This window comes from Cynara cardunculus (genome assembly GCF_001531365.2).
Source record: "Cynara cardunculus var. scolymus isolate 2C chromosome LG 4, CcrdV1, whole genome shotgun sequence".
Taxonomy (NCBI): domain Eukaryota; kingdom Viridiplantae; phylum Streptophyta; class Magnoliopsida; order Asterales; family Asteraceae; genus Cynara; species Cynara cardunculus.
The window spans coordinates 1,630,213-1,648,329 of NC_037531.1; the positions used below are offsets into that span (position 1 = coordinate 1,630,213).

Sequence of the window (18,117 nt, forward strand, 5' to 3'; positions counted from 1 at the left end):
TTAAAAGCTCGGGAAAAAATTCCCGACCGATGGCAGATCCAACGTCGCTGGGCTCCAATTGTCGGTAACTACATCCGCAGAGATATTTAGATCATCGTTGTTGCATATGAACGGTTCAAAATCCTGTTGCCATGTGAAACTCGACAGCGTAGTGGTCTCATCGCTCCACGAGATCTCTTGAGGCAATTCTTCGTTAAGTATATCATGTAGCTCCAGAAGGTTTGTATTCTGAACCATAAACTCTTCGATTTCGTTGTCATCCCCCATAAACGGATCCTGAATCACCATGTTTTGCAATTCGACTTCCTCAGTCGAATCACATACCGGCATTTCAATCCCAATCCCACTTGAGGAATCTTCACCAACAATTTCTAGATCCGCTTGATCCGAATTCTGGTTCAAAAATTTAGCGAACACATCAGCGAGGTCGATATTGGATCGTTCAGGCGACTCGTTAGCCGAGTCACCACTGCAGCTCGGGTTATTAAGATAACCCAAGCTACCGCCACCTCCAGTTTGTGAGGATCTAGCAGGTCGTGACCGTCGGTTCTTCCGACATCCGCCACCAACAGGAACATTACGGAGGGACCCACCTTTGGTCCAGTACCTCCTGCAACCTTTGCAAAAGTACCTGGGTTGTGACAAACTGTAATTATTGTAGTAGCAGAACTTGGTGTTGGGTGAAGCACATCTTGGACAATTAGGTGCAATTTCAACACTGGGTTTCCATCTGTTTTCCAATGGCCTTTGTGGGTAGTGAAGCATCATCTGGTCAAACATTTTCTAGAGAGAGAAAGTGAGGAGAGAGAGCGAGTATGGGTGTACTTGTGGAGGTGGTGAAGAAGATATATAGAGGGTTAGGCCGGTTGGGGTGCTGGACGAGGGATCGTGGGCGGTTTCCGGAGCCGTTAGCAAGAAGGAAGGGCGTTAAATCTTGATCTCGTTTTCACACACTAGTGTGTGTTAATTGGAGGTTAGAGTTAACGGTTTTTGAGGCGGAGGAAACGTGAGGGTGTGAAAAACATTTTTCCAAATAAAGTTTTTCTAATTTTAATATATTTTTCTATTTGATAATAATATGGAATTTTGTGTAGGAGGTTTTCTCTAGGTTGTACAAGGTGAGTTTGGTTTGCAAACCGTTTCAAATAAAAAAATTATGTTGAAAAAAATTGAATTTGAAAGAATTGGAATAAGATATTATCGTACTTAATCACCTATTCAATTGATAGACATTAAAATGAAATATGTTATATGAATTGCAATTTATACGTTTGATTTACAAAATCTATTAATTGTATGATTTATTGAGAGATAAAATCTTACCATAAAATTAAAATAAAAAATTAAATATTTTCATATTCAAAAATCTGAAATTTATGTTTGATGTTTGGGATTGCTTATCAAATCTGTTTTTTAACTTACTTTAGTCTGGTACCGGAGATAAACTGTTTTTTAGTGTTTGGGTAAGGAAAAAGTCTTGCTTATACCGGTGTCAAACCGGTAATAAGCAGTTTTTGATAAGTTAATCTTTATTGACTTATGAAAAACTGTTTATTACCAGTTTACCATTTTAACCCTATTTTATTAATGTTTGTTAATTATTAATCTTATTGATATAAATTTTTGTCAAAAAATATTATTATAAATGATGAAAAATAAATTTTTACATGTTAAAAAATAAATAAATTAAAAATCAAAAATATTATTATATAGAAGATTGTCCTTTTTGGTCATTTTACATATATAAGCAAAATTTGTCAAACACTAAAAAACAACTTATCAGCTTATTGCTTTTTGGTACCGCTATAAGTTAATCCAAACATGTTTTATAAAACTCCGGTTTGGTGCCACATAAGTTAATAAGCACTTTTACAAAAAAGCATAAGTTGTTTTAAATAAGCAATCCCAAACACCCCTGAAAATTATAAGTTATGGTTAAATACCTTATGATAATTTGAAGATCTAGTATAAAACCCAAAAGCATATGCATATATTGTGATCAAATTAACGATTATAAGATTCTTATTTTTTATATACTTGTTTTATTAAAACTAATATATAATTTACATATTTTAGATATAAAAATCGGGATATGTGTTTTTTTTTTTTTTTTGATGATGGAATATTATGTTATATTAGTATTGTCCAAAGTTAATATTCTATTTGAACACTTTTATCAATTGATTAGCAGTTAATTATTTTAGATCTGAAACGTCAAGTTTCTAAAGCTACTATTTTTAATCATTCAAGATGTTTAGACTAGGGTATAAGATTGTATCAAGCATATCGGTTCCAAAATATGAAACTTACAGTAAAATTAGTTTCACATTTATTGTTTTAAAAATGAAATACTATAATAAAATCCGGTTGGTATTTTGTAAGACACCAAAAATATGATAATGTTTTAATAGATTAAATAATTGTTCATCGCATATCTGTCACAATAAGTTATAAGACGCATTTTCTCGTACTAACAAGTTTTTAGAACACTTTTGAAATAAAATATTTAATTAGTTTTCTATAAAAACATTTTTGAGAAGCGTCTTGTGGACATAATTTTTTTATATAATATTTGTTTTTATCAGATACTTTTTAAATCATGTCATATAAGAAAACTAATATGATATTTTATTTCAAAAATGTGCTATAAAACTTGTTAAGACGGCAAAAATCGATCTATAAAACTATTGTAATGCACGTATATAAAAAGGAATAAAAATTTTGTTTTCTAAACTTAGGAGTTGTTTATACAAACGCTTATCCGATAAGTACTATAAATAAGAGTCAACTGTCACGGAGTTGCTTCACAAGCTTGTGCGCGGCCTTAGTTCTCGAAATAAGTCAGCCAAACTAATAAAATACCGAGTAAAAATGAACAAATAAGAATGTTGGAGAGAACTCTATGTTTCTATTACTTAAATTGTATTGACATGATAATCGCTTATTGGTTAGACATTTGATAAACGGCTCCTTAGTCTTATTCCTATAAATCAATCGATTATAATACTTATATATATTTAATATCTTATAAACATGATTTTATATATTAAAAAAGTAATGTTTATTATTTTACAATGTAAAATGGTATATTTTCTATTGATTTTTAAATTTTAACCCTATATTAGATTATTATTTAATTATTTTGCGGTATTAATTATTAATTGTTTAAAAAATAAAAAGAATGTTACTTTGTTGCATTGACTTGTAAACTATGCATCGGGTGTTGTGAAATGATCTTGGGTTTGTTGATTTAAGTTATTGGGAAATGCTTGTTGTGTACTTTGAATTGTGATCCGATGTTTACAACTCAAACCCTCCGAAGTTGGCATTACTGTCGCTAAAAATGGCCTTTTTACCCTTCTCTCCCTTGGAAGAAAATATTATTTGTCTTAAATTAAATGTTCACATTTTTATTTTAGTTTTTTTTAAAATAAACATTTATTTTTAAAAATTAGTTTTTACTTTTCTCATTCTACTATTAATTATGTAATGGAGAAAAAATTTATTCCTATTATCATGGATAAAAGTGTCATTTACTTATTGAAAAGTACAATAATTATTGTGTGATATTTTCATTTTAGACATTTATTTGACGGAAGAAGTAAATTTTAGTATTTTCAGTATATATGTTATATTATAAACATTTGAAGAAAATTCTTAAAAACATATTATTAAGTATAAGGTGTCATTTATAACTGTAATTGTCTTAAAATTTAATGTCACAAATTATTATAGCATATGTACAACTGTTTATATTATTTTTTTCAGATTCCGTAAAAATAACAAATAATCATATGATAAAATGTTTAAATAAACGATGATAATTAATACCTATTAATACTCAATTATACATTCAAATTGTATGATTATTAATTTGACATGCATATCAACATATCCATTTTTGGTTTTGTTTATGGATCTTCAATAGCAAAACATGTATTTTTTTAAAAATAAATTTTGGATTTTATTTTTTATGAGAAGTTTTCTTATTTTTCATCATTGATTTACAAAAAAATCTTAAAACTTGCTGCATCATAGGAGTAGATAGTAAATAAAATTGGTTACTGATTATCTTAATCATTGGATTTGTATATAATACACAAAAACATCCGACTAATCACTTAGAAAGAAACATTCTTGTTTACCTTGACTTACAAGGTACATATCTGCTATACTTTACTCATCAGATATTACCTTACTTATCATCTGATTCTATTGTTTGAAAGATTCGGATGTTGCTCTCATCGAATACATCCTAAACAGTTGAGTATAATCTAAATGAAAATAGTTTAGCCTAATTCGATTGATTGTTCTATCGTATAAAAGATTCCAGTCTTACTATACTCATAGGATATCCGATGTACCTACTTCATAACATTTTATAGTTGGTAAATCTGATGTATAACTTAAATATTGGATATAGTTAAAGGTAGGAATTTTTACTTGTAAAAATCTTGTAATTGTACGCATTGATATAAAAGAAAAATGTCTTCAACAAAACTGAAGACAGGTGAAGATTGTTACTAAAGCGGATTTGTTTGTTATCTAGCCAAATGAAGACCAGTATAAGATAAAAAGTCAACTAGTAGTCTGACAAATACTACTATTGGCAAGCCAAATTTTGAAATACAAACTTGGATAACATGTTTGGCTTACCAACTCACTTGCTTCCTTTCTTGTTATGATAACATGTACAACATGTCAGCCTAAGCAAATTCAAAGGCTCCATGTGATTGGTATTTTGTTTGCTTTACTATTCCCTCAGCATACTAGAGGATAGTAAATTGAAATCGTGTCTACATCAAACTCAAAAGTTGGAATGAAAGAGTTCTAGGTTACATGGATCAACCAACAAGAAGAAGACACACAAAAAAGTTGGACAAAAAATGCATTTAATGCAATGATGGCTATAAAAAGTCACCGTTGGCTTACAATGTATTGGTCCCAAAGGAGTTCTACAAGAGTATAATAGGTACAACAGTTTGTAGAAGGGGGTAGGTGAATATAAACAAAGAAGTTTTACTTTTTAAATTCGTTTATTCATAAAAGAAATAAATACATGAATGTAACACCCCAAAATCCATACATTGCATATAACATATATTTTATACGTAGAATACATGTTTTCCCCACATAGGTCCATAATACAAGATACTAAAATATACATCTCAAAAATTCCAAAAAGTACATGCCCTTGTATCTCTATATCCCTACTTCAAACATGGCTAAATAAGATCTTCATGTAGCTTAAACACATAGGGAAATAATTCACAGAATGCTCTTTCCCTTATTATCATTACATGCACATATATTTTGAAAACACAAAATGAGGGTTAGACATGAATGTCTAGTGAGGTTCCCTTCTTATGTATGCAGGGTGAAAACACCAAAACATTTTAAATCTTTCATTCTATATAGCAAAGAGTGAAAATCATAATCTGTATCGGGCCTCTGGTTCCATAACTGAACTTGAAATATATTTCAAGAAAACAGGACCAGAGCCCCTCTGGTTCCTCTATCGGAGTCTCTGGTTCTTCGACCAGAGCCTCTAGTTGTACTAACCAGAGCTTCTGGCTCATGAAATTTCCTTTTGGTTAAGCTTCCAACTAATAAAATAACATTTTTCATAAAAGAATAGTTAGAAAGGGGTCATGCTCGACTAGAGCCTCTGGTTCAATGTGTAAGTCGACCAGAGCCCCTCTGGTCTGTCTTTAGTAGAAAAATATTAAGTATAACATTCTTTTTCTTAAAACTTCGTAAAATACGATTTTGACACAGAATCTCTTATCAATAGATACAAAGCATCTGGTCCAACTAGTGCATTTAGTAAAAACTTGCATATTCCTCAATTTCAATAATCAGAACCCTCTAGTCCAATAATAAAGACCAACCAGAGCTTCTATGGTTCGTCATAAAAATGGCCATTCTGTTCCAAAACACTTTTAATCAAAATTAATGACCACAAGCCATATTTTCCCGTAACCATAACATCAATACTATTATTTCCAATAAGAACAACATCTCTGAATCTTCAAATCACCAAGAAGAGAGAACTCTAATATGTTGTAATCTTAATAGATATAATAGCAACAGTTATACCATGCACACACACAACGACCATCCTTATTTCATCCATAAATCCCCTTTTCATAGCAATAGTTATCCATCACACACAACGACCATCCCTTATTTCCCCTGAAATTCTTATGAACTATTTCATCCAATGACAGGCTACAGACATTTTTGTCAGAGTGAACCTCGTTCGTAGGTTTAACCAAATCGTAATCTCAAAACAGGTTTGTATTCAAACCCTTCAATCCCCAAGAACAATCTGTTCTACATATGATTTCTCAAATCATCTGTTCTTCTTTAAATTATCAAAACAGAGTATTATTCCCAACTGTTTTCAAAGAACAGTTTCTGCTTCAATTTCTCCAAAACAAATTCCAATTTCAGAATCACAAAATATTTCTTTTAAAATTGTTTAGAAACAGTTTCACCAAATTTCTCCTTAAATTTCAAATCATCAATACTCAACAATTTTACAAGATCAAACAATAGATTTAAACTCACGGTTGTAAACAACTAGTAATTTAAAAACTCATCTTAAACCACAGATTCTGCAGGTTATCACGCAGCAATTAACAGAATCCTTAAACAACAATTTCTCTTCAAGAATACTTTTTAAGAACACATTCACCGCCCTTTAATACTCACTTTTTGTAAAACAGGAAACTGATAAGATTTTTATCTTATCTTTTTCCTTTTATGTTTAAGATGAGGCGGTGATGGGTATTATACCAATATAAAAATCCTTGGGCGGTGAGAGATAATGATTTAAAAACTATCATTTCTTACTCATTAAGTTTTTGAGTTTAATAATAATATCCCCACATATTATGTCATCATATAACCGCCTATACTCATATAATGTTTCCACATGCATGCATAATATCAGATCATCACACATGTTCACATAATTCATGCATTTATGTCAAGATTTCATGCATGCTACCACATAATTCACATAATAAACACATAAATTACCTCAACCCAGGTTTGTACAAAACCCAGTTATAACAATGAATTTACAGATTATTGCAGAATAAGATAATGTTTAACCAGAGGGCCTCTGGTTAGGCGAACCAGAGGCTCTGGTCGTCCAAAAGACCTCTGGTTGGCCATGTTTTTTTATTGGCCTGTTTTTGGCTAGCCTATACTTTAAGTTGGCTATCTTAAAGGTATTTTGCATTGGTTAAGTGGTCCAGATGGGCTCTGGTTTGTCTTGAACTTCTGGTTGAATTTGAAGTTCGAGACTAGAGGCTCTAGTCGCCTAGAAGGCCTCTGGTTGGTCTTAGTTTTTGTCGAAACTTGTTTTTTTATTAACTTTAAGTAGCCCTGTCTTAAATTTGGCTTTGCTCTAGTTGATGGACCAGAGGGGCTCTGGGTGGTCTCGCCTCGCACAATGTGATGCGATGAGTTGAGAATCTCGCACCAGTGGGATACGAGGAACTGGATGGTCTCGCTCCTTATGATGCAAAGAAGTTTTTAAATCCCTATTTGATGTGATAAATGTTAATATGGGATAAGTTTCAAGATATTAGATATTGGAATGCGATACTTAAGTTATGTTTATTTGAAAAAGTTATATATGATTTTATAACATGTTTTGGTGATTTTTAACCTCTAACTGCAAGAAAGGATTTCTCACTAATACCTCAAGGTTTAACCTTCATTTTGTATTTCAAAAATGTGCATTACAGGTCAGATACTATTAAGGGATAAGAAAAAAGGGAAAATGTGAGATTTTCCTTCTATATAGGCCCGCCTAACATAAAGAGGAAGAATCATACTACCCACATTGTTTGCCTTTCGACAAAAACATTTCCCTTAGCTTACTTGGATTATGGAGAAAAAGTTGTTATCTGTTGGTTTTGAATACTTGTTATATATGCAAGTGATGTGGAAAAATTTATTAGCTATTTTTGAGATGTATCTTGTTGTATCTTTTTGGGACCAAATGTGTACTATGATGATTCTCTTTATATGAAATACATAGTTATATGCAAATGTGGATCTTGAGGTGTTACACAGAGCATGGTACGAATGGCTCTCGACCTTTCTAATATCCAATGGTTTCGAGAAGGGTAAGATTGACACAACCTTGTTCATCAAGAGGAATAAAGGTGAGATGCTACTAATGCAAATCTATGTGGACGATATCAAATTTGGTTCAACGAACCAGAGCTACTGTGATAAGTTCTCTGCATTGATGAAGAGTGAGTTTGGAATGAGTATGATGAGAGAACTAACCTTCTTCCTCGGTCTCTAAGTAAAACAAACAGAAGAGGTTATTTTCATCAATCAAGTTAAACATGTCTCTGACATCTTGAAGAAATACCAACTTCATAACTCATCAACAATGAGAACACCAATCATTACAGGTACTAAGCTTGATATAGATTCATCTGGAAAACCGATGGATGTCAAGACGTATCGTGGAAAGATTGGGTCATTTCTATATCTCATGGCTAGTAGACTAGACATTATGTTTCCTACATGCTTATGTGCTAGATTCCAAGCTAATCCTAAGGAATCTCATTATTTTTTGGTGAAAAGAATCTTTAGAAACCTTAAAGGGACTTAACTTTTGGGTCTTTGGTATCCTAAGCATTATAACTTTGATTTAATTGCATATACAGACTATGACCATGCAGGGTGTAAGCTCGATAGGAAGAGCACATCGGGAAGTTGTCAACTACTTGGAAACAAGCTAGTGAGTTGGATATTTACTGCAGAAGCAAAGTACGTTGTCGTAGCAAGCTGTTACTCCCCAGTTATATGGGTGAAGACTTAATTCAAAGACTACATTATTGAGTTTGATAAGATTCCCATTTTATGTGACTCAGAGAGTGCAATTGCTATCACTGCAAACACTATGCAGCACTCCAAGACCAAGCACATTGATGTCCATTACCACTTCATCAAAAACCATACGGAGAAAGGTGCAATTGAGATGTTCTTTGTTTCTATAGATTTCCAACTTCCTGACATCTTTACAAAAGCTTTTGATGAAAAGAGATGCAATTTTTTAATCAACAAGTTGGGTATGCTCAATATGCATTGATAAGTCAGAGCTTCTGTCTGTATAATACAGAGCTTCTGCACTCAAAGCTAGCATACATTTGTTTATTGTTTTAAGTCCACCATACAAAGCCTCTAGATCAATCTCGATCATTTTTTTTAAGTTTTGTCATACAGAGCCTCTGTACCTTGAACTATTCTCGTGTATATCTTACCATTTGTTGAACCAAGCATAGTTTAAGGGGATGGGAATATAACGCATCATTCAAGGGGGAGAGCTAGATTTTAAGACCCAGAGCCTCTGTATGTACTATACAGAGCCTCTGCATCATCAAGTTTGTTCGTGATGCTTAGAATCTGTGTAGTCCAACCATGAGTCTCTGGATCTCTCGAAAGGTATGTTATCTATCTTTGTCTCAAACATTTTTCGTGCCAATCAAACCTACTCTGGTTTCAAAACCTTTTCAATTCAACAGTTTAACTTTATTTCAAGGACCAGAGCCTATGTATAGCACATACAGAGCCTCTACATATATTATACAGAACCTCTGTACCTAGAATGTAGTCTCTCTGTATCATTCTAAACCAGAGTGTAGGATTTTCAAACTCTTGGTGATACTAAGTGTTTTATCAAGAGGACTTCATCTCTATATGTAGAGTACTTGCCTGTACAAGTAACCCCTGGTTGACAAACACTTTATGTATTTTTTTCTCAAAATAAAATTGGAATGTAGGTTATTTTGGAAGGTGACAGTCCTGTGATGCTAATTTTTCAAATATGGGAGGCACGACTCACATCTTAAAACTTGCAACTGTCAGGCCACGCGTCATTTTTCCACAGGATCTGCAGAAAACCCTTTCAATAACCGTTGTTGGGTTATTTTAGCACTCAAGTGCATCAATCCTTTCCTATTTGAAGGATTAAAATTTCTCCATTCCATCTTTACGCTTATGAACATCTCTTAATAACTTTTGCTCTCAAGAACAGCAAGAACATCATCGTCCCCATTAACAAACCTGCAACTTCGTTCTAAGCTTTTCTTCTACTCCTATTTTCTATTTGAACAATGTCGACATCTATCCATTCTGAATCTGATAACTCTCATAACGAGATAAGTACCCTAAAATCAAACAAAGGAACTAATCTACATGTGATCCCATTTCCCCTCAAACCAAACAATCACACCATTAACTTAACCATGTCCAACTATGATGAGAAATTTCATCCTGTTGTTGACATTCTCCATCATCACTTATTGAACCCAACCCTAACCAATGCTGATGAAGGGGTTCCTGAATTTTTTCTCCAAGAATTCTGGCAGACTTGTGAGTTCAAGAAAGGGGAATCGTTGGTAAGTTTTATGTTCCTAACTTGAAACAATATTGCCAGATTCACGTCTCTAGGTCACTCTTCTCATTGGTTCTTCAAATACCAACAAAAACTAACCTAGGAATTCCCCGATACGCTCCTCTACCAACCAGTGACGAAATCGTTGGATTTATGAGGTTTATTGGTTACAACAAACCAATAAACTTTCCTACGCAGTTCAGAGGGTCAATTTCTGCCACCAATGTGGAATGTGCTATTCACTTTGGTCAACAAGGCTCTCACAAGAAAGATAGAGGGCATGGACATGTGTAGCACAAACATGCTCCAATTCATCTATGAAAGTATACTTCGAATTGGAACCCGACTACTCTCTAATCCTCTACATAGAATTCAGGGCAACCGTTGCCAAGAAGAACCTTGACAAATTCAAGGGAAAAGACCTGCCAACGTTGTTGTTCCCAAGGTTTCTAAGATTGCTTCTCAGTATGGGACTCAACGAGCAAGAGATCCCTTGTGATAAGGGTCTAATGGTGCCACTGAACGTGTTGTCTATGTACCGCCCTACAACGCACAAGGATGGGTACCCAGATGAGAGGTCCCTATCCAAGAAGCTGATGACCTACATAAAGACGAAGACTGTAAGGAGAGTATATAAACGTGTGCTCGAGTCACTTGAACCTATGACTCGAACCCCCACACGCATAAGAGAAGCCGCATAGGAATATGAGCTAGAGGGTGATGGTGAGGAGGCAAAGAGGGAGAGAAAATTGAGGGAAGAAAGGGAGAGGGTTGAAAGGGAGAAAAGGGAGAAGGCGGAAAGAAAGAGGGAGAAGGCAGAGAAGAAGAGGAAGAGAGAGGAAAAGAAGTCAAGAATTGAGAAAGAGCATAGAGAGAGTGAAGAGAGAGTGTTGAAGGAGAAAATTGAGAGAGAACAAAGAGAGTTGGCTCTACAATAAGGGTCGGAGGAAGAAACTAAGGAAGAGAAAGAAGAAGAGGAGGCAGAGGGAACAGAGGTACCAAGAGCGCATGGTGCCTAAGCAACAAGGCCTATTGAAGAAGAGGTGTGATATTCCCTGAAATAATCAATCTTCAATAATACTCATCCATGGCAGATTCAGATTTGACCATTAAGAACACTTGAGATGAAGATTGAGAGAGAAAGTCAAATATCACAATTTTGGTCAAACTCTGATTATACGTAACTAATTTTTTACAATAAGGCTCTACCCAAAATTACAGGGGATCAACCCTTTATATAGGGTCAAACATGACACAAAGTCAAAGTCAAACTATTCTAAAGAAAAGTCAAACACGATGACTTTTACACAATTATAGACAAAATTAATTTTCAAGACGAATACAATTTTACACTGAATTTCAGTCTTAACATTCTCCCCCTTTGTATTCAGACTTGAAAGAATTTGCGCTCTTTGAGTCTCGTTTGAACTTTGATGCTTTAAGCACACTATGTCTTCTTCAAAATAATCTCCAACTTGAAATCTTCTGGCAATTGTTTGTTGAGAAAGATCTTCTAACATTCTCCACCGCGAATGTAGAACATCGATGATTTTCTCTTTTGACAATGTAGATTAGAAACAATAACGATCTTCAAAATTGAACTTTAACAAATTTTCTCTTCAAAGGCAATCTTTATCAGCAAACTGTTGTAAAAATTGATCTTCACATTCAACAACTCTCAGATATTGTAGCATCGGAATAATCTTCAGTAATAATCTCTAGTCGCATTCCTTTTGAGTCTTTTGCCAATTTTGTTGTTACTCCCCCTTGATCTTTACAACAAATTCCCCTTATGTTCGGAATTGAACATTTCATTCATTATTACATACTCCCCCTTATGATGAAATGAGAATCATGACATCATACACAAGAATGAATGAAATTTCCCGTGAAAGCCGTCAATTTATGAAATTGTAAGTAGATCTTTTCAAATCCACTTGCTTAATCTTTTCAGATTAAGGAAATGGGAAGATAATAACCAATTTCAACGAATGAAATTGTTTTCAATATTATAAAAAGATTGGCTTGTGAGTATAACAGATATACTCAGTACAACGGATGTACTGTATATATGAGACTTTTTGAGGCTCATCTCACCAGGTATTCCATTCAATCATCGATAGCTTAATAATAGCATATCTATGAATGTTTTGGCAAATTAACAAACAAAATGCAATATGTGTAGTGCAGAAAGATAAAGCAACATATGCTTCTATTTAGGCTCAAAAAGATAAACCGTGTGGACTACACAAATTTATCAGACTCAATTAGTGATCAAAAAAGACTTCAAAGGGGGACATATATCCTTCTTGTTCAATATCAACTTTCTCCGAATGAGAAATTGATAGATTGTGAGTTGCGTGCCCCAAGTGTTATTGAAACACTTATATGTTAAGAGATAAATGAGTAGCTTGTGGGATTGTGACAAGAATTGGCCTGGGCTTTGCCTTTTTCAATATTAGTCTCGAAGAAATTGAGAACTAATAGATTGTGTGGTATGCCCAAATTTTAGAAGTTTGGAACAGGATTCTCGTATTCTTTTAATCCTGACACAACTCTCATCAATTCTTTTAGCTCACAACAACTACCTCTCTCTTTTTCATTTTAAGCTCTGTACACAAACCCTTTTTGAGTTTAAGCTCACTCAGATATGGTTGTCCTCTTAGGTAGGTTTGTCGGTTCTGACATTTCATAGAGGTATTTCTGTTAAACACTCAGTCCCTCCTAAATTTAGCATTATGCTCAGTTGATCACAATGGTTGATCAAAATATTATTTCTATTAAGCACAATGATCAAATAAAATTTGATCAAAATATTTCGCTTTAAGCACTATTAATGAAAGAATGATGCGACAACGATCAGATTATTCAGTATGCGAGAGAAATGAATGAAGATCTGTAAGAACGAGTTTACAGATTCTGATAAAAAAATGAAGTGTATATTAATTAAGGTAAAAAAAAATCAAAAAATCAACCTTTGAATACAAACGAACGTATTATCACCGAAAATGATTTTCGTATAAGAGACGTGATAATAACAGTTTGAAGAATAGCTGAAACAGGTATTGGAGTTATGTACGATGAGAAATTACGCAAGTAAAATCTCAGGAAATACCTGTTTAAAAAATATATTCGTTTAAAAAAATTACTTCCCGAAAACATTTATTGAACTTCTAGAGACTCCCTCTAGAAAGTAGATTATAGAAATGATCCAATTCAGCTCAAAGATTAAAAAAAATGGAAACAGGTTTAGTACGGGTCCTAAACTGTGTGTTTAGAAACCACACTCGGTAAAGCACGGGTCCTGAACTGAATTGTTCAGAAGCCTTTGTTTGACAAAATATTACAACTTCTCCTGCATTAGTGTATCACTGATATGATATTCTGATCAACACAAAATTGACACACCTGCAAAATCAGATCAAATAGATTTTGGTACCCAAATGAATTTGGGTCCTATTTAATTAGTATTGGGTTGGGGTATGTTGTAACTTTCAAACCATCTATTTCTATTAGATATCTTCTTTTTAGCACTTTGAACAGGATGATCAGATACAAAATATGATCCATACCAACTATTATAATCATACATGTTCTTACTTTTCCAGTCCTTCTGATCTCTGTTGTCTGTACTCCATCCGTTGTATGTCTTCTTGTTCACAAAATCTGTTGATTTGCATGTGGAGCACATGATTTCTTCTCTTGCTAAGATGAATCAAATCAGTAGTAGATCTTGCAAAACAAGGAAGATGATTAGTAGCAACAGGAGTACATGATGAAACAGATTCAGATTTACTAACCCAAATGATTTTAACCTTAGAAGAATTATTGGGTGATCCGATAACATACCCTTGATAATACTGATTAGAAGAATGAGAATAGTTCTTAGAAACAGTTGATTTAGGGCTGCTTGAATAACTGTTTGATTTGGAATATTCATAGAAGCTGGTTTTACACTAAGAAGGAGAATCAATTGAGGTTTGAGCACAAGAAAAGTCTTTGACTTTCTGTAAAAGCTGTTCTATTTCAACAGTAACTAAATCAAACATAATATTAAGTTTTGTTCTCATCTTCAGCTTTGTTTCAAGGTCTGTCTTCAGATCAGACAATTTGCTTGTAGTATCCAGGAGTTTACCTTCTAACTCCTTCTGAAGCATTTCAAANCTTCCTTTTCTGATTTATTAACTCTCTTTTCTCTTCATCTGAGCTGCTCTTTTCATTCTCAGAAGCGATGTCAAGCCACTTTTTCTTATTAGCAAGCTCTTTAGCAATAGTTGTATGTTTCTTTATACTATTCCTCTTATCAAGAGCAAATTGCTTCGTCTCTTCGTCTATAGCCTTCTGCTTTAGAGCAATGCTGTCAGATAATTTTTGTATTTGGCTCTGACACTCTTCTGTGATGTCTTTCTTCTCTTTATTATTCTTGGCACGTTCCAAGATGATTAGCTACTCAAAATTCGAGATTTGATTCAAAAGTAATTTAGCGTTCAGCTCAAGAGAGTTGATCTTATTTTCATAATATTTTTGTTCAGAATCAAAATTTTTTTCAACCTCAATAATCTTCTTCTTTTCTTTCTCCATATCTTTCCTTTCAGCATTTAAAACCTTCTCAGCTTCTAAAACCTTTTCCTTTTCTAGTTCCAATAATTTACTTATCTCAATCAAATCATTCTCATAATTATGCATTTTCTCAGTGAAGTCCTCAGTCTCTGTATTATTCCTCACAAAAGAGTTCCTTTCAGCATTTAGTTCATTTTGAACTTTTTGGAGTTTATTGAACAAATCTTTATTAGACTTACTCCATGTTTTTAACTCTTCTTCACACTCTTTTCTGACTATATCCACAGTTTTCTCCAGTCTTTTAATCTTTTCCATGGATTCTGGTTTAACTTGTTCCATGGTTTCTTTATGCTTTTGCCGTAAGTTTTGAACAAGTTCCTTATTGGCATGGTCTTCGTAAAACAAATTTATGTATTTTTCTTGATACTCATTTACTCTCTTTTCCAATTCAGCAATCCTCTCTCTCAATTCTTTGTCCTCTCTCTCATATGAAACTGCCATTTTCAAAAAAGATTGATTTAGGATCAAATGCGATGAAATCAGCTAAAAGAAATCAAAGATACAGTTAAGCTCAAACATGCAAAAAAAAAATACAAAAATTGATGAGAAATTATAAAAACGACAAAAAATTGTCAAATATCAGTAAAAACAGTCAAAATTGTTGAAAACAGTTAAAAACTGTTAAAAACAGTCAAAGACAGTTAAGACTGATTAAAACAGTTTATGCGATGCAGAATAGTTCAAAAATTTCTCAAACAGTTAACACAGACCAAAACAGATAAACAATGATCCAAAAATTAAAATCTAAAAAAAAAATTAAACCCAAGAAAATATAAGCCCAAAACAAATTTCCAAGACCAAATCAACAGAAACGATTACAATTACAGAATTGAAGATACAATACAATACACAAATCAATCTTAAACCTCTCTTCACTGTTTGCTTAGTCTTGACCAAATTTACTTGCACAAAGAACTACCTGCTAAGTGTCCCCAAGATACCTGTCAAGTTATCAAGATACCAAGTTAGAGAAGTACTAAGTGCCTACATGATTTTGGGTCATCCTGATTTTGTTTTTAATGGCCAAGGGGAGCACGAGACTGCTTTAGTCGAGTCTGCCGAGAAGTTTGTCCAAGAATCTGAGGAGTAGGGCAATACAAACAAACCTTTGAGCTAAGACCAAAGGAACCTAATCCGAACAGAGTCTGTATAACACAACCTTCAGATGGACAAATTGAATTCCGTGAAACCCAAATTGAATGATCAAGAACCAAATGAAGCTATTCGGACAAACAAATCTCTTTCTCCTCTCACAATAGACTCGTCATAACCAGCAAGGTTAATCTTCTCCTTTTTTGAAAACCGAGGTTTCGAAATCAAGGAACTTTTGAACTGCACCTTGCACACAACAATCTTGAGGGACCTATACCTGTGTGATGGTCTCCGATTTAAATGGTAAACGATCTATGTGAAACGAAAAAACTTAATGTGAATGATACGGTACTAAAGAGAAATGAGCAGAAATTAGAGAACACGAGGCCAAACGTAGGTGAAATAGTGAATTGCCAATACTTGCAGAACCTGGAATCTGGCAATTACGAATCACATCCAAAGGTGAAATTTCGACCACCAGTGAGAATACAGAGGACTCGGTAAGAACCCAGGTATCTTCAAAGAAATTGACCCAAGTATTCAGAACATTCACCTCTTGCTTACAGGAGCCAAAGGATTTTACTTGCTCATCTTCCTTTGTTTTCAAGTGTGCAACAAGCTGATCATTTGCTTAGTAAAACTGATCCCTCTCTTCCCACGCTACAAAACAGTAAAAAGAATCTGTTGTTCTGCAGTCCTGTCTGTTCTAGCTGCCTCTCTCAAATTCTTGATTGATCACACAATGGGGAATAGAGCAGCACAACAGCAGACCACATCGACCAACAAAAGAATCTGCTTCCAAGTCACCCAATCTTCCCCATATGGCCCTGATTCATTGTTTGTTGATGGAGCGATCTGGGTTAATATCTGGAAAACAAGATATGGATCACCTGAAGAGAGAAATTTACAAAACAGTTGTTTGATTCCAACAACAGTCCAGATAAGGCAGGGATAAACAAAATGTCAAGCAATGAAATTGACTGCCTTATGAGAAATCCAGGCGATTTTAAAGAAGTCCAAACACAAAACCAAGTTGCCAAATCCGCTCAAGCTACTGTTTAACTCGCTCAAGCCTAAAATCAAGAGTCTAAATCTTTCAAAGCTATGCCTAAATCGCTTAAGACAATGTCTTAATCGTTCAATCCTAAGCTAAATCGCTCAAAGGTATGAAATAAATCGCTCACATGTTATAAATCGCTCACTATGAAATAAATCGCTCACATGCTATAAATCACTCATACTAAAACTAAATCGCTCAAGACAATGATCAAATCGCTCAAGCATAAATCTTAATCGCTCAATGCTGTTTCTTAATCGCTCAACTCTCCTGCGATTTACCAATTACTCCGGTCAAGGTTTGTTCGACTGATACCAAATGTAGATCTCTAAATCGATCAAGCTGTGTCCGAAAATCCCTTAATCCGCTCAAGGGGTGTGTGGATAACACATTAATCCGTTCATGCCTCAAGCGATAAAAACATCAAATCGTTCAATCTGTGACCTAAATCGCTCAATAGTTTGAAGAACTCTCAAGCTGTCTCCTGTTTAGATCAGTCCGCATGAACTGTGTCCGGTTTACTCTCTTGATCGCACAAGCCTTCAGCGATTACCTCTAGATCTCACAAGCCTTCAACGATTTACCTCTTGATCGCACAAGCCTTCTGCGATGTAAACAAAATCAAACAGGTAAAATGGATTGAGATATTGGGCTCTAGGCCTTAGAAAGACTAAAACGGATGGGCCTAATCCGGTTGGGCTGAGCAAAAGCATACAACTAACAATAATTTAAAAAAAAATTGGATAAAAAATACTGGTTAAAAAAAAAGGACAAAATACATAAAATAGCAATCTACTTTCATAAATTTCTTTATTATAGTATTGTACTTTCAGTTTTTCTTATTACAGCAATGTACTTTCAAATTATTTTTTATTAGGACATTGTACTTTGAAAAATTTACCCATTATAGCATTGG

General features: G+C 34.0%; 1 protein-coding gene across 1 annotated transcript; it reads right to left on the reverse strand.

Annotated features, from left to right (window-relative positions):
- On the reverse strand, positions 1-780 carry LOC112510733 (dof zinc finger protein DOF1.2-like). Its single transcript, XM_025116053.1, has one exon. It carries the CDS (start codon positions 778-780, stop codon positions 1-3), a length of 780 nt encoding a protein of 259 aa, XP_024971821.1.
- Between the last annotated feature and the right edge of the window lie 17,337 nt (positions 781-18,117).